An 18,447-nucleotide genomic window follows, 5' to 3' on the forward strand; every position below is an offset into this window, starting at 1 on the left:
TAAAAGTAATCCATTAAAGAAGCGGCTGATCAGAAGAATAGTATATATATTACTTTAGTTAGGATTAGCCAAGTGGAAAATAAATTATTTCAATTAATATCTGACTAAATATAGAACAGTATTCATTATTATAATAAAAAACTGGCAAATTAGAAAGCAGAATTATATTACATTTAACGACTGCCTATATAGATAAAATACAATATTTCAAAAATGGATTGGTTGATTAGAGAACAGTATAAAACTGTCTAATTAATGACTAGTTAAATGGACAAAAAACATGTTACTGATCAGGCAAGTATCTATGATGTTAATAAATAATTACTTCATTAGACATATTATGCATATTCCTTTGTTCTCCAATACTGTTCTAATTCATAATGATATAAATAAATAGACACGTCAATATCACCATACCTTCTTATACAGTTTCTAAAAACATCATACCAGTTTTTTGCACTTTTCATTCTATATAAAAATCTAGCTATGGAAGTTATATATTTGAGAAATGTATCAACTAGTACAAGTTACATTTATACAATGAGAACAATAAATTTCTACAACTACTTCATATTCTACTATTGTACAATGCTGTTGAGACTTTTAAACCTGTTCTGTACAATATCAGAAACTTGCAAAACAAATCTATAGTTGTCAAGTTTGAGATATTTCACATCCAAATATTCTATGTCATTTGTGTAGCTAATTTGCTTAGTTTTGGCATAACAACAGCTATTATGGTTTTGAAACATAAGAATGGTAACTTACTATAAAAACAGAACATGTGGCAAGGATAGCTACTGAATACAGCTATATCATGATGTATGATGTTTTTGGTTATTATTTACTCATCACACTGAACCTATATTTATGTAGCACTTTGTAGGATTTAATGTAAAGTGTTTTACTCATACTATTGCATACTTTGGTGAGAAAAAGAAATATTTAAAAATAAAATGTAGCATTCTCTAGGGTTATTGATGAGGGGTGGATTTCTATAAAACTGGTAAAGACTCAGTGTCAAATGGTGAATGGAATGATAGACTTAGGTTCATATTTATTTTTAGATACATCATGTTCTAAGTAAATATGCCAATTTAAGCATAAACAACTTTTCAATTGCACTGCAAGAAAAAAAAACACATGAGACAAACTGTATTTGTACTGATTCTCTCTTGCCCCACCATTCATAGCTGATACCTCCTGTTGATAAGCAATGCACAAATTTTCTTTTAATTGAATTAGATTTACATACCGAAAACTATATCTACCCTGTATCTTCACCATCTCTATGACAGACACATCACAATTAGCCTCTATAACAAAGTATTATCATACACAGACTTACAAGTGCCTGTGTTAGCTGAAGCTTCAACATATGACATCATCTGTCTTCTTTCTCCTGTGGTGCTAGTGGCACCAATATACCCAGACCATTAGAATTCTTAAATTGTTTCTTACAATATTAACCAAGTTACACACTGCTAAAATGTTGCACAACTATAATCTCTATAACAATATACATACAGAATCAAGAAATTACTCTATCTTTTTAAAGTTATTTTCTTTGATGAACAATCATGGTCAAACAATAATTTTGAACTCCGAACATATTAAAATGAACAATAATAACTTATAATTTAAAATTTCAGCTCTTCAATGTTTCTGGAAAAACTAGTTCTTATGTAAACAATAAATAAATTTTAACTACCTAATTACAAATTTCTGTAGTATTATATAACAATGTAGGTAATCAATAACAAGACTACAACTAAAACAGTAAATCCAGAAGATAAATCTGATGCTTTAACTTTTTTTTAATCCACTCAGTCTAAACAATAAAGAGTATAAATAATGTTTATACTCTTTCTAAGAGTAAAGAAAACTGAAATATGCTGCTCAATCTGACTAAAGCATGCTGCAGCCACTGAAATGTGCACAAGTAGCTGGAAATTTTAGAAAATTAAAGTGCACTACTCATATACCCACAATGTTTCTTGACACTACTCATTTTTAGGTAAACTTTGCATTCAGTCAATAATGTTCCAATAGTTTTATCTTAAGTAAAGTCAATTCAATAACATTTTATTTATTTTATGTAATTTTTCATATGATTTATTTAAGAAATATAAGGCTACAAGAAAACTGCTCTGTTAGATTTATAGCTACACTATACTTAAAGACTCCTACTTTCTCCAAGGCATGAAGAAATAAAATCTACTTCAAAACTAAGGAGAACATAGTAATTACTGTATATTAAAAGTTTATTAAAAGAAAAAAAAAATGTATTTCTTAAACACCAGCACAAACTTTATATTAGTAGCTCTTCAAGAATTTAGTCTATATCTGCTCAATTACCAGTGACTATGATGACTTTCCCATTCCCTGACACAAGAATCCAGAAATCTTACATATTTGTAAAGTAATAAGGTTCACATACTGAATGAAAACATTTAATATTTTATGCAATAAGAATAAATCTCTTATTCAACAGAATTAACCCAGGAAAATTTGAATCTTGTGATCTATAACAAGTTGTTTAAAGTTGTGATATGACAAAATTAACAGAAATTAAGGCACAGTTGGGCAAGACATGAATATCTATATATGTGCAGAGAAAAACATAATTTTAACAGCATATTTCAAAAGTTAACTATATCAAGAGTAATAACTATTACATTAGCATCAGTTGATTTTAACAGTTGTTATAACGTATGGAGTTTTTACATATTACAGCAGCATTTTATATAACTTCTAACTCTACAAATGCTTTGCCTTCTAGGATACAACCATTCAATTTCATATAAAACAGCAGTTAATAAATTTAGTCCTACTTCTCAAAAACACCTAATTTGTCACACCTTAGAAAAACAACATTAATTTTTCTCTTCTTGAACAAAGCACTCCTTCCCTTGTTTAACACTTTTTGCATAAAGACCAGAATTTGAGAAAGGAAACTAACAATTTTTAAGTACAAACAAATACCACAGACAAAGAAAACAGTGACAACTCAAATTTAAAATCTTAAAATCTTAACAACATATTAAATTCTTTTTACTAATCACTGTAAACCTTTTGCTTGATTTATAACTTGATTTTATAGTTTTTAGTACATTTTTTTAAATACTAGACTAGCCATTGATCTTTTTCTTCTTAGAATAATTCAGAGAAATAAGTTTTAGACCTTTAAGTTATTTTAACAAAAGATCAATCGTTAACAAAATATGCTTTCACTTCAAGATTTACTAAAGCCCTAATTTGGCCCCATAGTTTATATTTGTATAAAAAACAAAATTTACACATAAAATAAATATCACAATAAGATATACATCACACCAACATTTTGCCCTTTCAAGTGACATTTTAACCATTTATTGCCATCTTTCAACTGAGTATGTTCTTATATTTTAAGTTTATTCTAACCCTTAACACTTCAAATATCCTCCAAAGAGGCAATAATATGCAATCTAATAATTGGTAATATATGAAGTTAACATAGATAATTAAAGCACATACAAAAACCATTTATCAATAAGTGCAACTACTACAATTTTATCAAGTATTTAACCACACCACAGAAACTGTCAAATTTAAGTTTAATCTTGTAGATTTGTGATATGAAAATACGGTACAGTACAAAATTTAAGTAAAAAACTGAAGTAGCACTGCAACCTAGTCATGCTATATTATGTTTTAGGTAAACTCTCAGGCATGTTCCTAAACACTAGTAAACATCAAACATGGAAATTCATGAGATTTTAACTTTCCTGGCTGAAGAAATTCTACACACAAACACGTCAAAACAAGTGAAACCAATTTAATGATCTCTTTCTAAAGTCACCTATGTCATTATGTTGCTGTAGCCTTCATTGCACTGATATAGATCTGTTTTAGTTCTACCTTTGGTCGATTTTCAAAGAGTGCAGCCCGATTCTGGGCTTCTCCTCTCTTTACCCAGTGGCAGTAGACACGGAAAGCACAGCCATCAATAACCTGAAGCAATGGAAGCATAACTGTCAGTGTATTTGTCTGATTCTTACTGATACAATTTAATAAGAATAACCATTCCAAGAATAATGTTAATCTATTCTTTCACGAACAAATTGAAATATATATAGACACTTTTTTCATCAGTTTCTTATGAACTGAGGACAGAAAGAGCAACAGATTATTCCTTGTTTTCATTTCAAGTAATCTTGTTCAATAATTTTATGGAATATCCCTCAAGGAGTGTGAAAAAACAGTGAGGAAAAATGCCTCTTTTTACAAATTGCAATTTTAAGACAATTCAGTAACAAAATATTGAGACAAAATTCATAAATTTTACCTTCGTGAGATTTTTCTTCATAAAAATCTTTTTAATTTTAATCACACAAGAATAAGAAGAAACAATTTGAAAATTTGTTACTTGAAAAATGTTAAAAAACAAACTATATTCACACATCAAAAAAGGAAATATGGGTGATTTACAAAAGTAAACAAAGAAAATAACACAATTTAAACAGAAATCCTGATTTGTAAGTGATTCAGTTTCCTAATACTTCTTCGGATTTATAATGTTTGTTTTAGTAAGTTTATTTTAACGATTTGAATTCTATTTAGTATTCAAAAAGAACTTCTGAAACCACACTAACATTTATAAATGTATCTATCTTAGACAGGATACATAATCAATAATCAGAGTTACAAAAATATTCACCCAAAACATTTAATCATAATACAAATACTGTTTGTTGGACATTTTGAAAAAATTACCTTTCTAAGAGTTTTAATCCTATAGGGGTCACTACATGCAACGTCAATAGATAAAGGTTCAGGGGTATGTTTCAGTCTTTTGAGACGCACCATGGCCCGTACACATAGTATTCCAAACTAGAAAAAGCAACACAAGAATCCTTTTAAAAATTAGTGTTCAAGAAATCACAGGAAAACAAACATACATATAGAGATTAAGCACTAGAATATTAAAATAATGAAAACAATTATAATAATAGAAACAATGCATGACAGATGAACTTTCTTACAATCTTTGTTTTCTCCTTAAGATATCACGGCAAAGAGATTTTTTCTTACGTTTCTGAAGGTTAACCTTTACCTAAACCGAAAATATATTTCCAATAATACTTACCACTGCTGACACTATAGCTATTTCTTGATCTCCAGGGTTTCCACTCTTTGAATATGCTTGCTCCAGTATTTATATACCCCACTCAAATGCCCTTGGCAAATTCTAATTTGCAAAATTCTCCATCAACTTCAATGTGCCCTCTATCTAGGTACTGTATATAAGCACCTCATTCAGATAATGTAATCACTTATTCAAGACATAAACTGACATTTAGTGGGGAGGTAGGGCAGGAGAGTGTCAGCGGAGGTAAGTATTATTGGAAATATATTTTCAGTTTAGGAAAATGTTAACTTCCAAAACATACCTCCGCTGACACTATAGCTAGAATCCCACACTGAGAAGGTGGAGGGGCTGGTGCAGGCATGAATAATACAGAAAGCATCTGTATAGAACAGGAGTGTACCAAGATAAATACGGTACAAGAGTGGAGGAACTGCCCTACATCCAGAACAGGTGTGCTCTTCACCTGGAACTCAATTCCTCTATCAAAGGTGGAATAGAATAAAAGTAATCATCAGTATAGGACAGCCCCATCCAGATAGCCAAAGTCCCACAACTCGGGGTTCGAATTAAGGGGTTGTGGTATATATATATACACACACACTTTTGATTGGATCCCAACCTGTAGCCATAGAGTGATGAGTTTCACATCACCGGAATCAGGCGAGAAAGTAAGCAACACCAAAGTGTACAAACTTTCTCCTCCACCTGAAGTAGTACAACAGGCAACACTCTCCAGGCTACGAATGACAGGATCGTGTATGCCGTACTGAACCAAAGGAACAGAACTCATCCAATCTGGAATTATGAACATTCATCCTCACTCCCCATCCAAGTGGGTGTGGAGTATTCCACTTGCCCCTGGAATTATGGAGAGGATGTGGAACCTGTGCTCAACCAAGGACCTAGGATGGAACCACTTTGCATTCGGAATTATGAGGAGATAGTGGACCTCCTTCCATGAACAATATATGAAACCGACACTCATCAAAGAGAAGGGCCATGCACCCCCAACTGGATAGCTTTGTGTCAAACCAGAATTATGAGTAGGCTTCCGTGGAGGTTGGTGCTACTCCTACTGACATCTGGGAAAAACATCCAAGGACCCAAGTAGGAGGGCTCCCAACTTCGCCCTCTTCTCCAAGAGAGGAGGAACACACTTAACTACTCTGTCCACCACCCTAGAGACTGGAAACTGAAGGTGGTAAGGACTCCGGAGCTCCACTAATAAAGTCTAAGGTGGTAATATGTGTTGGGGAGTTCTGAGGAACAGTGCTCTGGAAACTGTGCAATAGGTAAACTAAGTTCCATACATTTTTAAAAGTAAACCAACCCCGATTTATTCAACCTGAAGATCGGCAGGGACGGGCAGGATCCCCTTTAGCTTTACTTATGATAGTCCATGAGTGGCAGTTCACAATAATATGGTAAAATCATCTGGTAGGTGCCTAGATGGTCTTATGGAACACCCCATTTTGAAAGAACCTGTTGCAACCTCTAGTAATTATAGTGAAAGTGGTTGCTAGTGTGAAATTGAAAAGAGAAAGCATACCTGCCTGGGAAACACTTGCCACAGAGTGGGATCCAATAAAAAATAAAAGGACCCTGGAAATAAAAGAGTATATGATTGAGGAAAATACTCACCTCTGGTTAAAATCTAACAGATGTGGTCAAAGTAGCTACAGGGGGAAGTCGAAAACCCTCAGAAGAGGAAACTGCTAGATCATGTAAGTGATGAGAAAGGAAAGTATTAGGAGTAGTCCACATACCAGCCTACACATTGTCTTCCAGAGGGCAATTCAACTGGGTGGCTAATGACGTAGAGATATGAAGAATCTGGTGAGATGTGACATGCAAAAGATTCCTCTCCTGTATTGATAATCCATTATAGGCCATGTGAATCAATTTACGAAGCCACCTCGTTATGGTAATGGGAGATAAATCATGGGAAACAGAAGGAATCCAATGAATGAACAATCAATTCCTACTTCCTCAAAATGAGTTAGTATGAGCCACACAACACTTAAGGGCCCTAACAGGACATAACAAATGATCAGGATCAGAGCAGTCATAAAGGTAAGACATGGCTGGCAAATGGATTGGTAAGAAGGATCTTTCCCCTTCCCTGGCTGCCAGAGTCTTGGGAAGAAAAACCTATTGGGGTAAAGCAAGACAAATGTGGAATGGTAAAGAGTCCGATGCACATGGATTGCAAACAATTTCGACCGACAATGTTCACAAGCCAACAACAACAAAAAATACAATTTAAGAGAAAGGTGAAATAAAGAACATGAAGCTAAGGGCTCAAAGGGAGGATGAGACAGTACATGTAAAACAATTGTAAAATTACAATTCAGTTAATTGAAAAGATCATTTGGGTCGAAGAATACGAAAGGATTTGAGTAGACCTGATAGTACTGAGGATTCAAAAACCTTCCAATATTTGGAATACTGAAATATATAGTGGATAAGGATACCTTATATAAATCCACCATAGATAAAGCAAGACCCTTCTCAAATAACCAAGTTATAAAATGGGAAGTGGTAGATACTTTAGGATAAAGAAGATTTAAATTCCTTTTAATACACCACTGACGATAAGTATTCCATTTCCACTGATAACCAGCCATTGTTGGCCTATGGAGAGATTTAGTTAAATACAGAGAAACCTTAGAAGAAAAACTCTTATGTCGGGTAAAGGACCATATAACTTCCAAGCATGAAGATTGAGTTTCCGAACATATGGGTGGAGAATATCTGATCGAGGTTGTCTCAACAGAGACTGCTGATGTGGAAGAGGTAGAGGTGGACATTCCTGCAGATACCGAAGAAGCAAAAATCACTTTTGAGCTGGTCAATATGGTGCAACCAAGAGAACTTGACAGAGAGTTGAACAAACCATAGTCAGAACCCAGGACATAGCCAAATCAGGGGAAAAGCATACAGATGTAAACCTGTCCAGTCCTGACTGAATGCATCTACTGCCAACACTTGAGGATGAGGTATCAGAGACCAAAACAACTACAGTAAAGAATTCCAATAAGTCGCAAAGGCATTGACCGTTGGAGACCCAAACTGAGAGCAAATTTACTGAAAAATCTTGTGACGTAGCATCCATTCCATTGGAAGAATCCAGTTGGGTTGAGACAAGGGATCTGCAATTAACTTCATTACTCCTGGAACATGACATGCTAAAAGACTGATATATTGGGAATGAGCCCAGTAAAGAAGATCCAAGGTACGAAAACAAAGGTCTCAAGAATGTGTGCCTCCTTGACAAGAAATCTGAGATACCACCGTGGAATTGTCAGAATGTATCATAACAATTTTTCCCTTCAAGAGAGACAGACCTTGAATCATTGCCAGTGTACTGCAAGGAGTTTGAGAACATTAATATGGCGGGTAGACTCGTCTTCTGTCCAAATACTCTGGAATTTTTGACCTTGAAGATAAGCTCCCCATCCTTGAAAAGATGTGTTTGTGAACAGATGGATCTAGGAATGATGGTACCCCAATGGTAGTGTTGTTCCGATCCAACCACCATTCACAATCAATGATGTTGCTCCTGAATAATGATGGCTCTTTCCATGGCTTGAAGCCTGATAGGAGTTGGTTGAGCACGATTTAAGTGAGTATTGAAAAACACACCCAGGTGGCAGAGATATTGCGTCTGTGATGGAATAGCTTTCTCCAGTCTGATAAGAAAGCCTGCTTTTGTGGCTTCTGAAAGGAGAATCTGAGAGTGTTGTTCTGTTAATTGATGGGATGGTGCCAGAAGGAATCAGTCATCCATATAAGGATGTGTACACAGGTCCAAGGAATGCAGATGACGAGAAAAAGCTTGAACAACTCTGCAGAAGACATAAAGTGCTGATGCAAGAACAAAAGGTAGAGCACTGAACTACAGCACCTGATCCTTGTGCATAAATCTGAAAAACCTTTGGGAAGATTTCACTATGGGAATATGGTGATAAGCATCGGTAACATCAAACTTGGTCTTCCAGAGCCCTGGCACAAAGTGCCATCGTAGGTTGAGAAAAGATTTCATTGTAAAGCGAGGAGCATCTAAAAACTGGTTGAGTCGAGATAGATCGATGATTGGATGCCAATCTTCTTTGGTACAACAAATAAACAGGAATAAAATCCCGGAAGAATGGGATCAACCCTCTCTACCTCATTGAAGTTGATATAGAATTTTGCAAATTAGAATTTGCCAAGGGCATTCGGGTGGGGTATAAAAGACTGAAGCAAGTGTTTTCAATGCGTAGATGGGCAAAGAGTGAAAACCCTGGAGTTTGAGAAATGGTTATAGTGTCAGCGGAGGTAAGTATGTTTTGGAAAAATGCTAATTGCAAAGTAACTTAATGAAAAGTTAAGTTAATGACATACACACACATGAACAAATGTTTGATTTACAATTTTAAATGTATGAATTGTTTACATGGCTAGATAGCAGAATGTTTAGCTTTGAAAACAAGAGGTTGCAGATAAAACAAACTTTCTTTATCATATCATTCTGAAAGTTTCAAAAGTAAAAATTACATTGGATGAGCTGAAATCCAAATTTTACAAACTGTTTATATTCTGTAGAAATATTTTAGTTTTGTTTATAGTTATCTGTAAATTTCTTGTTATTTCAGACAAGTATTATCGATCTTATGTTCATTTACTACAAAAGAGGTTCTATGAAACCATACAGCATTGCAATAAAAGTAAAAACATCACTTACCTGAAATGTTTTCTTTGCATTAAATTTTCTTCCCTTTGTTGTCTAATAGAGAACAACACAAGTTTAATTGATGGATATAAAATTACAGGTAACACGAGTACTTTAAAACAAAGCTATGTTTTGTGTACAGTGTTTGAATTGTATTTAACACACCACAAGTAAGCTAGATTTATACACACATTTGACACACATTAATACATTCTTCTATTTCAGGCCAGTATTTACTCTCATCAAAGGATTACATAATTTCCAGGTAGTTTTTACTTAGTTTTGAAAATTCTGAGTATTCAAAATTAATATGAAATATTATTTGATAGCCATTATATACAAATATAATTTGATATTTCTTATACATTAAAGGATCACTTAAGAGTAAATCCCTTAGGAGTCTTGATTCATAGAGAAAAATGATTACTTAGAGTAAATTACAGACCAGTATTACCAACTTTCAAGAGCATTTAAAGCATTTCAGAGGTTCAAACACTTAATGTTTACTAGTAACTAATAAAAATAAAAGTCGGAAGAATAGCTATTTTCAAACATATTAGTTTCATAAAGTTAAAAACTTGCTCTACTTACTATTATTTGAAAGAATTCATGTTTTAAAGCTTCTGAAACAGTTATTCTTTTTTTTGGGTCTGCAACAAGCATTTGTTGTATCTGCAGAAGAAGAATTATGACTGTCAGCAAAACAAAACTACCCTCATGAAATAAACAAGCAATGTGTGTTCTATGATGACTATTTGTAAAACAGTTGAATTCAATAACTAAAATACAAAAAAAAACACTCATTAAACAGATACAAATATAAAAACACATGTAAACATTAGTATAGATATAATGTAAGGACAAATCAAAGTATTTTGAGCTCAAACAATTATTGCACTCAAATAAAATTAAAAATTCATTAATCACATTTATACTTGGATCATTTATTAATTAGAATTTTATGGAATTTCCATATTAACATTTTTGGCTTAATATTATGCTTGTTTCTGACAGAAGATTTTTGGAGAATCTAATTTACATGGTGAGAATCACTTAATATTGTATTATCTAAAAAAGACAACTGCTTATTATGTTTCTTAAAATAATTGTGCATGTGGATAGCCTCCCTATGATAGTGATTATATTTTCATTTTTCCTGTTCTCTTCCAATATACTGTACAAATGTGTGTATATATATTTTGTTTTGTTTTCGTGTGAAAAACAAATTACCTTTCGTTTCATTACAATTGAACTAGTGACGAAATGACCAGAAATGAAAAACAATTGAATATGAAGAGTAAAAAGAATAAATCAATCCTTAGTTCTCACAGGTAGTAATTTTACTAAAAATAGAGAAAAAAATCCAAAAACAGATTAAATATTAATTAATCTCTCTAGACAGCTCCACTCAATCAAGTTTTTATATCATAGTAAACTTTGAAAAATCATTTGAATTTCTTTGTAAAGAGGTACAACTGTTTCAACTTTTTTTTTTCCACTAGCAAAGTGAAGTAAAGTATATTGTTAGTAGGTAGAATTGTAACAGCTCTCTCCACTGGCAAAGTGGAGTAAAGTCTATTGTTAGTAGGTAGGATTGTAACAGCTCTCTCCACTGGCAAAGTGGAGTAAAGCTTAATGTTAGTAGGTAGGATTGTAACAGCTCTCTCCACTGGCAAAGTGGAGTAAAGTCTATTGTTAGTAGGTAGAATTGTAACAGCTCTCTCCACTGGCAAAGTGGAGTAAAGTCTATTGTTAGTAGATAAGATTGTATCAGTTCTCTCCTCTAGCAAAGTGGAGTAAAGTCTATTGTTACGAGGTACAACTGTTTCAACTCTCTCTACTGGCAAAGTGGAGTAAAGTCTACACTTTATAGAGAAAAATATTAATAGATGATATAAAATGAAAAAAAAAATTTATGTAGAAGAATAAAATCTAATCAAATCTAAAATTTATTTACAAAAATTGTATTAAGATTTCTTATCTTTTGTTGAAGAAATGGTTATGTTTTTAGTGTGCATGCTACAATAATACAAGTAGGCCCACTGACTTTTAGCAGTATCTCATGTACAAGTCTTAGAAAAATGCACTTCTAATTTTTGTTTGATTTCACGACACGTACCTGTACAAAAAGTAATACATAATTAGAATAACTACATTGTTCAATTTACTAGTTTCTGAACAAAAGGTTCAACTTATGAAACAACCCGACTTAAACCAGTAAATATGGGAACATGTGAAAAAGGCACACACAGAAACATTTATAGATTCACAAAACACATTCAAAGCAAAACCACATACGTGGCATAATAAAAACATTTTCCTAATAAGCAGTAATTGAACAAATACATATTCTACGTCAATGTTCAGTATGTGTGTGTGTGTGTATATATAGATTTATATACTTATTGTACAATTTCCTACAATACTGGTCATAAGCCTGAGCCCAACAACACACACACAAAATGAGGACTAATTGTTCTATAAGAACTGATAGAGTGGGTTGTTGGCTTTTTAGTACATAATGGAATATCCGTATTCTGTTCACTGTGGGTGACTGAACTCCAGATTTTAGCATTTTAAGTCTAGAAACTTACTGTTGACTCAGTGGGGGACTACAATATTAATGGCAACTTTTTTGCTGTATTTCTGCATTTTACACAGATTACTTTATAACTATAACAAAAATAATTGGTCATTTCATAAATATTACTTCGTTAGGACTGCACATCAACTACTGAACACGATGAAATGTGGACTGAGTGGACTTCCACAGATACAATTTCATAACAATACATTTTTTTCTCACACCTGTCTTCAATCATTAACACTTTTCAATTGAAATAACTATAGTGTATAACTAGTACAGAGGCAACATCATCCAAAGATTTTAAAAAACTATACCCAGTTAAAAAGTTTGTGTGTTTGTTGTTAAGCACAAAGCTACACAATGGACTATCTGTGCTGTGTCCTTCATGGGTATTGAAACCTCATTTTCAGACTTATTGCTGATTCACTGAGGGGGGGATTGCATAAAACAGAAAAATGTAATTTATAATGAAGCAGTGAAAAAAACAAGCACAAATTATTGGGTTACATAATAAAAACTCAAATGTGTAATTGTTCAAAAACCTTGTGTTTCAAAGGGTGTAGTTTATACAACTTCAGCTGCAATATTAGAAGAGACATCTTCGCACACAATCAGATGGGAGAAAAGTGTCATTCTTCAAAGTTATAATTTTCCTATACTGAAAACGTATTTCTGATAGGTACTTCCCTCCACTCACAAGATTAGTTATTCTTGTTCTTTGCTGTTCCCTATATGCAAACTTTTTATTTACACATGCCACAAGCCTTCTGCTTCTCCCTATTGGAATCAAGCGATTCCAATGTCTTTCATTTAAATCATCATGCATCACGTCTCCACCAATAGGAGCATACTACACTCACGTGATGCATGTGACTTCTCTCTATGTGCCTCTACTGATCTATCACTTTGAAGTTTGGCAGAAAACGGAAGCACTGGAAGTGTGTGGGGAAGAAGGGTGAGAAGAGGGAAGTACCTATCAGAAATACATTTTCAGTATAGGAAAATTACAACTTCTGATACAGTACTTCCCTCTTCTCACAAGATTAGCTAGAATCCCATATTGATTAGGAGGAAGGACCAGTGTGAGGGAAGAACATATGTACCCCCAAAAGCGTCTGAAGGATACCTCCTTAGATGAGAGAGACAGATCTGAAGAGGGGAACCGCACCACTTCTAAGCCAGGTATGCTCTTTGCTCATGTGTAGAATGTGTAAGATATCAGGGTGGAAAATGAGAGGAGCACATCTGAGTGGGAGAGAATGTGGTTAGAAAGTGATCCTAACCAGAGAAAGATATTGTAACTCAATCCCACAATGAGAAAAGTGGGTGAACAAGGATGCGCTCCTGGATGTAGAGTGGCTAGAGTGTGGCAGACTGTACTCGGTAAATCAACTACATCTAAAACTTCCTTGTGGGTACTGACATCTGCACGAGGGTAGGCTGAGGATCATACCATCTTCGCCTCCAAACCCAAGAACCGGGGAATTGAGAACCACTCCAATTCCCGAGTATGACACAAGGATTAGCTCTGAGCTATCAATCTGGGAACGTGACATGCAGTATTGAAAGGATGTCTATTGCATACAATCAACTCCCCAACCATGAAACAGGCTGGGACTTTCCAAACGGCAATAATATTCCTGTAAGAAGAGAGAACAAGGGATAGCCAAGGATAGAATCGCAACAATCCCACATACCACCACTGTGACCCTTAACAGAGATGGAGGAAATCGAGGAAGGAAGATACACAACCCAAAATCTGTGTGAGGACCTATGTTGATTGATTCACTCTAAATCCAACACCAGGCCACAGGGCAGTAGAATGAAAGGGATGAACTCCATTTTCGATGGCTCAAATCCAGTGGTTATGCAAGTGGTATAAGGAGGCCAGATCATCCAGCAAGGTGACGGCTCAACTCCTCTAGAGGCAACAGCTCATCTACATCAGAAGAACACCACTGCCCTACTTTCGACTGAATGGTTATAGCCATCTTTTTGTGGAACCCATTCAGGAGAGTGTCTCCACAGTCAACCACTCCAGCAGCTTGGAACTGGAAAGTGGTAAGAACTCCCACACTCCACTAGAAGAAAGGAGAGTGAATATGCGGTGGAGAGTCTGGAGGAATGCCACCACTGGAGACAGTGCAATGGGTGACCATGAAACCCTATTTTGAAAAGCAAACCATACTGCTTTATTCAATCAAGGCATGGCATGAATGAGCAGCTAGGTACAGAACAGGCATGTTTATGAAGCAAAAACATCACAAGGTTATTCACCTTCAAGCGATCTTGTGGAATATCCGGTGAGCACTGCAAAGCCATGGAAGAGAGTGCAATTCAACATGGCTGTACAGTGCAGATTTCAATTGAAGGATACCTGCTCAGGCACTGCTCACCATGAAGCGGGATCCAAATAATGAAAAATAAAGCAAGGGCCCCTGAAAAGAAAGAAATAATAAATAGAAACTTACCCAGTTTGAGATGCAATGAAGTATGAAAAATGGTCACAAGTGATAGACGAAAACCTGATGAGGAAGAAACCACGATATGGTGTAGATAAGGGGAGATGAACGTATTAGGTATAGTCCTCATGCCCCAATGTAGGAGTGCCCAAAATAGCCAAGGAAGACGAAATGCCAGGAAAAAGGTAAAGACATCGAATCTGATGAGAAGACACCTGGAACAAAGTTCGGGAAGAAGACAATAAAGGGGAGTAAGCCAAAGGATCAAAAGCCAAACACAATTGGTGAGGGCAGAAGAAGAAAGATCTTGACTCGAGGAAAACTGCCGAGGAATAAAAAGGTGGGAGCAGGCACCACGAAAAGAAACCATATGCAATAGAACAATTAAGAGCACAGACCATACACAGGAGTCGATCCAAATTGGGACGAGGATAAAGAAAGAAATGATATGACGAGAATTAGGCAAAAGGAGGAGTTACCTCCCCTAGCTGCCAATGTCTTGGGTAAGAAGTAAAGATCTGGATAAAGGAGAAGAGAGAGTGGGAAAAATGTATGAGAAACATCATGGGAAACAAATGCAACCTCCGATGCACACAGGCATAGAGGAGAAAGCTCCACAGTATTGGGAAAAAATGAAGGTATGGGACAAGGCTGCCCGATAACCTAAGATCGAGAGAACCAAAGACTTATGGTCGAAAAACCAGGGGAGAAATTCTGCCACCCGAGACTCAAGATTTCAATGTGAGGGAAATCCCTGAGTTGTAGATTAACTGCAGAACACTTTCCATTACACCAATAAATGTCCACTGAAGAAGAGCAAATGGAACAAGCTAAAAGAAAGCTACCTGCAGGTATAAACCCAATCTCCCTACCAAGGACTGAATAAGAGCCAATCATGAAGATGAACAATGTGAATGTCCAGATGAAGTACCAGCGAACGAAGTGGATGAAGAAGGGCAGGAGACAAAGGAAGAGACAGTAGAGGTAAAAGTTAGAGCACAGAAACCACAGTTGAGTTGGCCATTAATGAGCAATCAGAAGGTCTTAACACAGAATGGTAAGAATGAGTGAAGTCACCCATGGAAGTAAGAGGATAGGGGGGGATGAACATACAGGAACCTGTGGGACCAATTTTGGCCAAAGGCATCAACAGCCCTAGCTAGAGATAATGGGATGTTAAGAGATGTAGTAAATGGATCTATGTGGGGAGAATCCCATAGAAGACAAAGCCACTAGAAAACAAGAGAATCGAGAGACCACTCCGATGGAAAGAATGTGTTGGGATGAGAAAACAAACTGCAATCTGAGCGAGATTACCCAGAACATGACATGCAAGGATATGAATATTGTGCAAGGGGGCCCAAAAGAGCAGACTTAATACGTGAAAAGAGATGAAGTGTGAACAGGTGCCACCCATAGTAGCAATGCCCCAAAAAAGACACAAGACACAAAAAGAATCATAAAATCGCAACATAACTTAGTATTAATTAATCTAAATATGCGTATGTTCTGAAATTCAATAAGTTACAGATAATAATATTAGCAATAAAATTGTAAAATATCTTATCTTTCCAAAGTCAGCGGACTGTATGGCAAATGGTGGACCATGAAGCACGAGGTGAGGTCTGATGAAAGTCTGAACAGTAGACAATCAAACTCCCGACGAAATAGAGCACAAACTATCTGTGGAATAACGTGAATGAAAGCCATCATAAACATGCAAAAAGAACATAGAATCTCCATATTGGGAATGGAGCCTACATAATGGAAATGAAGAACCAAACACTTGAAATCCAGTGGTGGAAAAAGGCTATCAATATCTCCATCTGCCTGAACAGCATCAGCATCTACAGGAGGAATTGTGGGTGAGAACCAAAGAAAGAGGCAGACCTTTTTAATGTTCAATCTCCTGGAGGATAAACACCGATAAAAACTCACGCTGTGTTGCCCGCACCTGTGAGATAGTACTATCGTAGGTGTGACCCCAGAAGTGGTAACATTAGCTTCAGAATGCAACTGGAATAAGCTGGGATAAATGAAGGCAAATTTCAAACTCCTGAGTATATACGAATGTGAAACAATAAAGAATGACAAAAAAAATGTCCAAGTACAAGTGCTGCCAAACGAGAAGTGGTAGTTTGGTAGAGGTGCATAGAGGGTGTCACGTGAGTGTACTATGCTCCTATTGGTGGAAACATGATGCATGATGATTTACGTGAGACATGCTGGAATCACTTGATTCCAATAGGGGGGGAGCAGAAGGCTTGTGGCATGCATAAATAAAAACTTTGCATATAGGGGTAGCAATGAACGAAAATAGTTAATCTTGTGAGGGAGGGAAGTACCATATTGGAACTGGTTATCTCCAGAAACAAATGAAGAAGCATAGAATATACAAGGTGTTAGAATCAACAGTAGAGCTGTTCAAAGGCAGATGCAACCAGAAAAGTCCAATATTTCACAAGTAAACTTGGTTAAGCATTATAAATTTTACAAAGAATCCCAAGTATTGGAGGAGGAAATGAGACAATGTGTGATGCACTGAAAAACTCAGAAACTCTAGGAGAGTATTTTATTCAGACATGACAGTGAGAACTTTAAATGTGGTGGTGGTGGATTTGTAATGAAAAGAGTGGAATCTTTTTGTACTACAACAGTGAAATATGTTGTCAAGACAGATGATTATGGTATGAAATAGGAGCAGTATCACACTCTCCTTGTTCACCATGCATGAACCATGTGGTCCTAGCTTTGAATTTTAACAGAATAATGACCCAATATATACTATCCTTCTGAATAACAGATAACTGGACATGAAAGAAAGAGCTAATAATATACAAGTTATGAAATGGACAGTCCAATGTCCCAATGTTAATTCATTTGAAAATTTGTGAAATCAATTAAAAAAGTAATGTTGAAAGGTTAGCATTTTCTTACACTGAAAATGTATTTCCAATGGGTACTTGCCTCCACTTACACAAAAGCTACCTTGATCATTGTCTGCCCTCTAAGCATTGCTAAAAGAATTTTTAGTAATCAGTGCACCAGTCTTTATGCTCCACCAGTTTCTTGCCATTTCTGAACATGTACATATCATGTGAATACTCTCCACCAATAGTACTGCACCACCTATAACAACACAGCTAGCTCCCTCTGCTATTCTCACTCAATCCTCACATTTGAGAATTGGCAAGTACTAGAATAAAAACAGCAATTTTAGTGGGGTGGAAGGGTGTGACAGGAGGTAAGTGACTATCGGAAATACATTTCAGTCTATGAAACAGACATACCTCCTCTCACACAAAAGGCTAGAATCCCACATTGCAAAAGTGGAGGGCCAGTGTAGGTGCACAAAGAACAAACCAAGCAGAAAGCGACCACCCTGAATGAACGGGTGTACTTGGGGATGAAAATAAAGCACTTCTGTGGTGTACTGCACTACTTCTGGAAAATGGATGGAAATGGTAGTGTTTGCATGATTGTAAAAGTGTTAAGATACAAACTGAAGTAACATATAACAAGGAAAAAAAAATTAATAACAACAAGTGGCTTG

The 18,447-nt window shown here is 35.6% G+C and overlaps 1 protein-coding gene across 3 annotated transcripts in view; it reads right to left on the reverse strand.

Annotated features, from left to right (window-relative positions):
* Positions 1–668: 668 nt before the first annotated feature.
* The window catches only part of LOC106478142 (phosphorylase b kinase gamma catalytic chain, skeletal muscle/heart isoform-like), a 64,277-nt gene continuing 46,498 nt past the window's right edge, over positions 669–18,447 (reverse strand). For all 3 annotated transcript variants that reach the window (XM_013938658.2, XM_022381677.1, XM_022381678.1), the window contains 4 exons: positions 10,437–10,517; positions 9,858–9,899; positions 4,756–4,872; positions 669–3,993 (listed from right to left, as the gene is read on the reverse strand). In XM_013938658.2, the coding sequence (XP_013794112.1) occupies positions 3,850–3,993; positions 4,756–4,872; positions 9,858–9,899; positions 10,437–10,517 (384 nt within the window). In that variant the 3' untranslated portion in view covers positions 669–3,849. The remainder of the gene's footprint in view (positions 3,994–4,755; positions 4,873–9,857; positions 9,900–10,436; positions 10,518–18,447) is intronic.

Source organism: Limulus polyphemus, unplaced genomic scaffold, assembly GCF_000517525.1.
Source record: "Limulus polyphemus unplaced genomic scaffold, Limulus_polyphemus-2.1.2 Scaffold184, whole genome shotgun sequence".
NCBI lineage: Eukaryota > Metazoa > Arthropoda > Merostomata > Xiphosura > Limulidae > Limulus > Limulus polyphemus.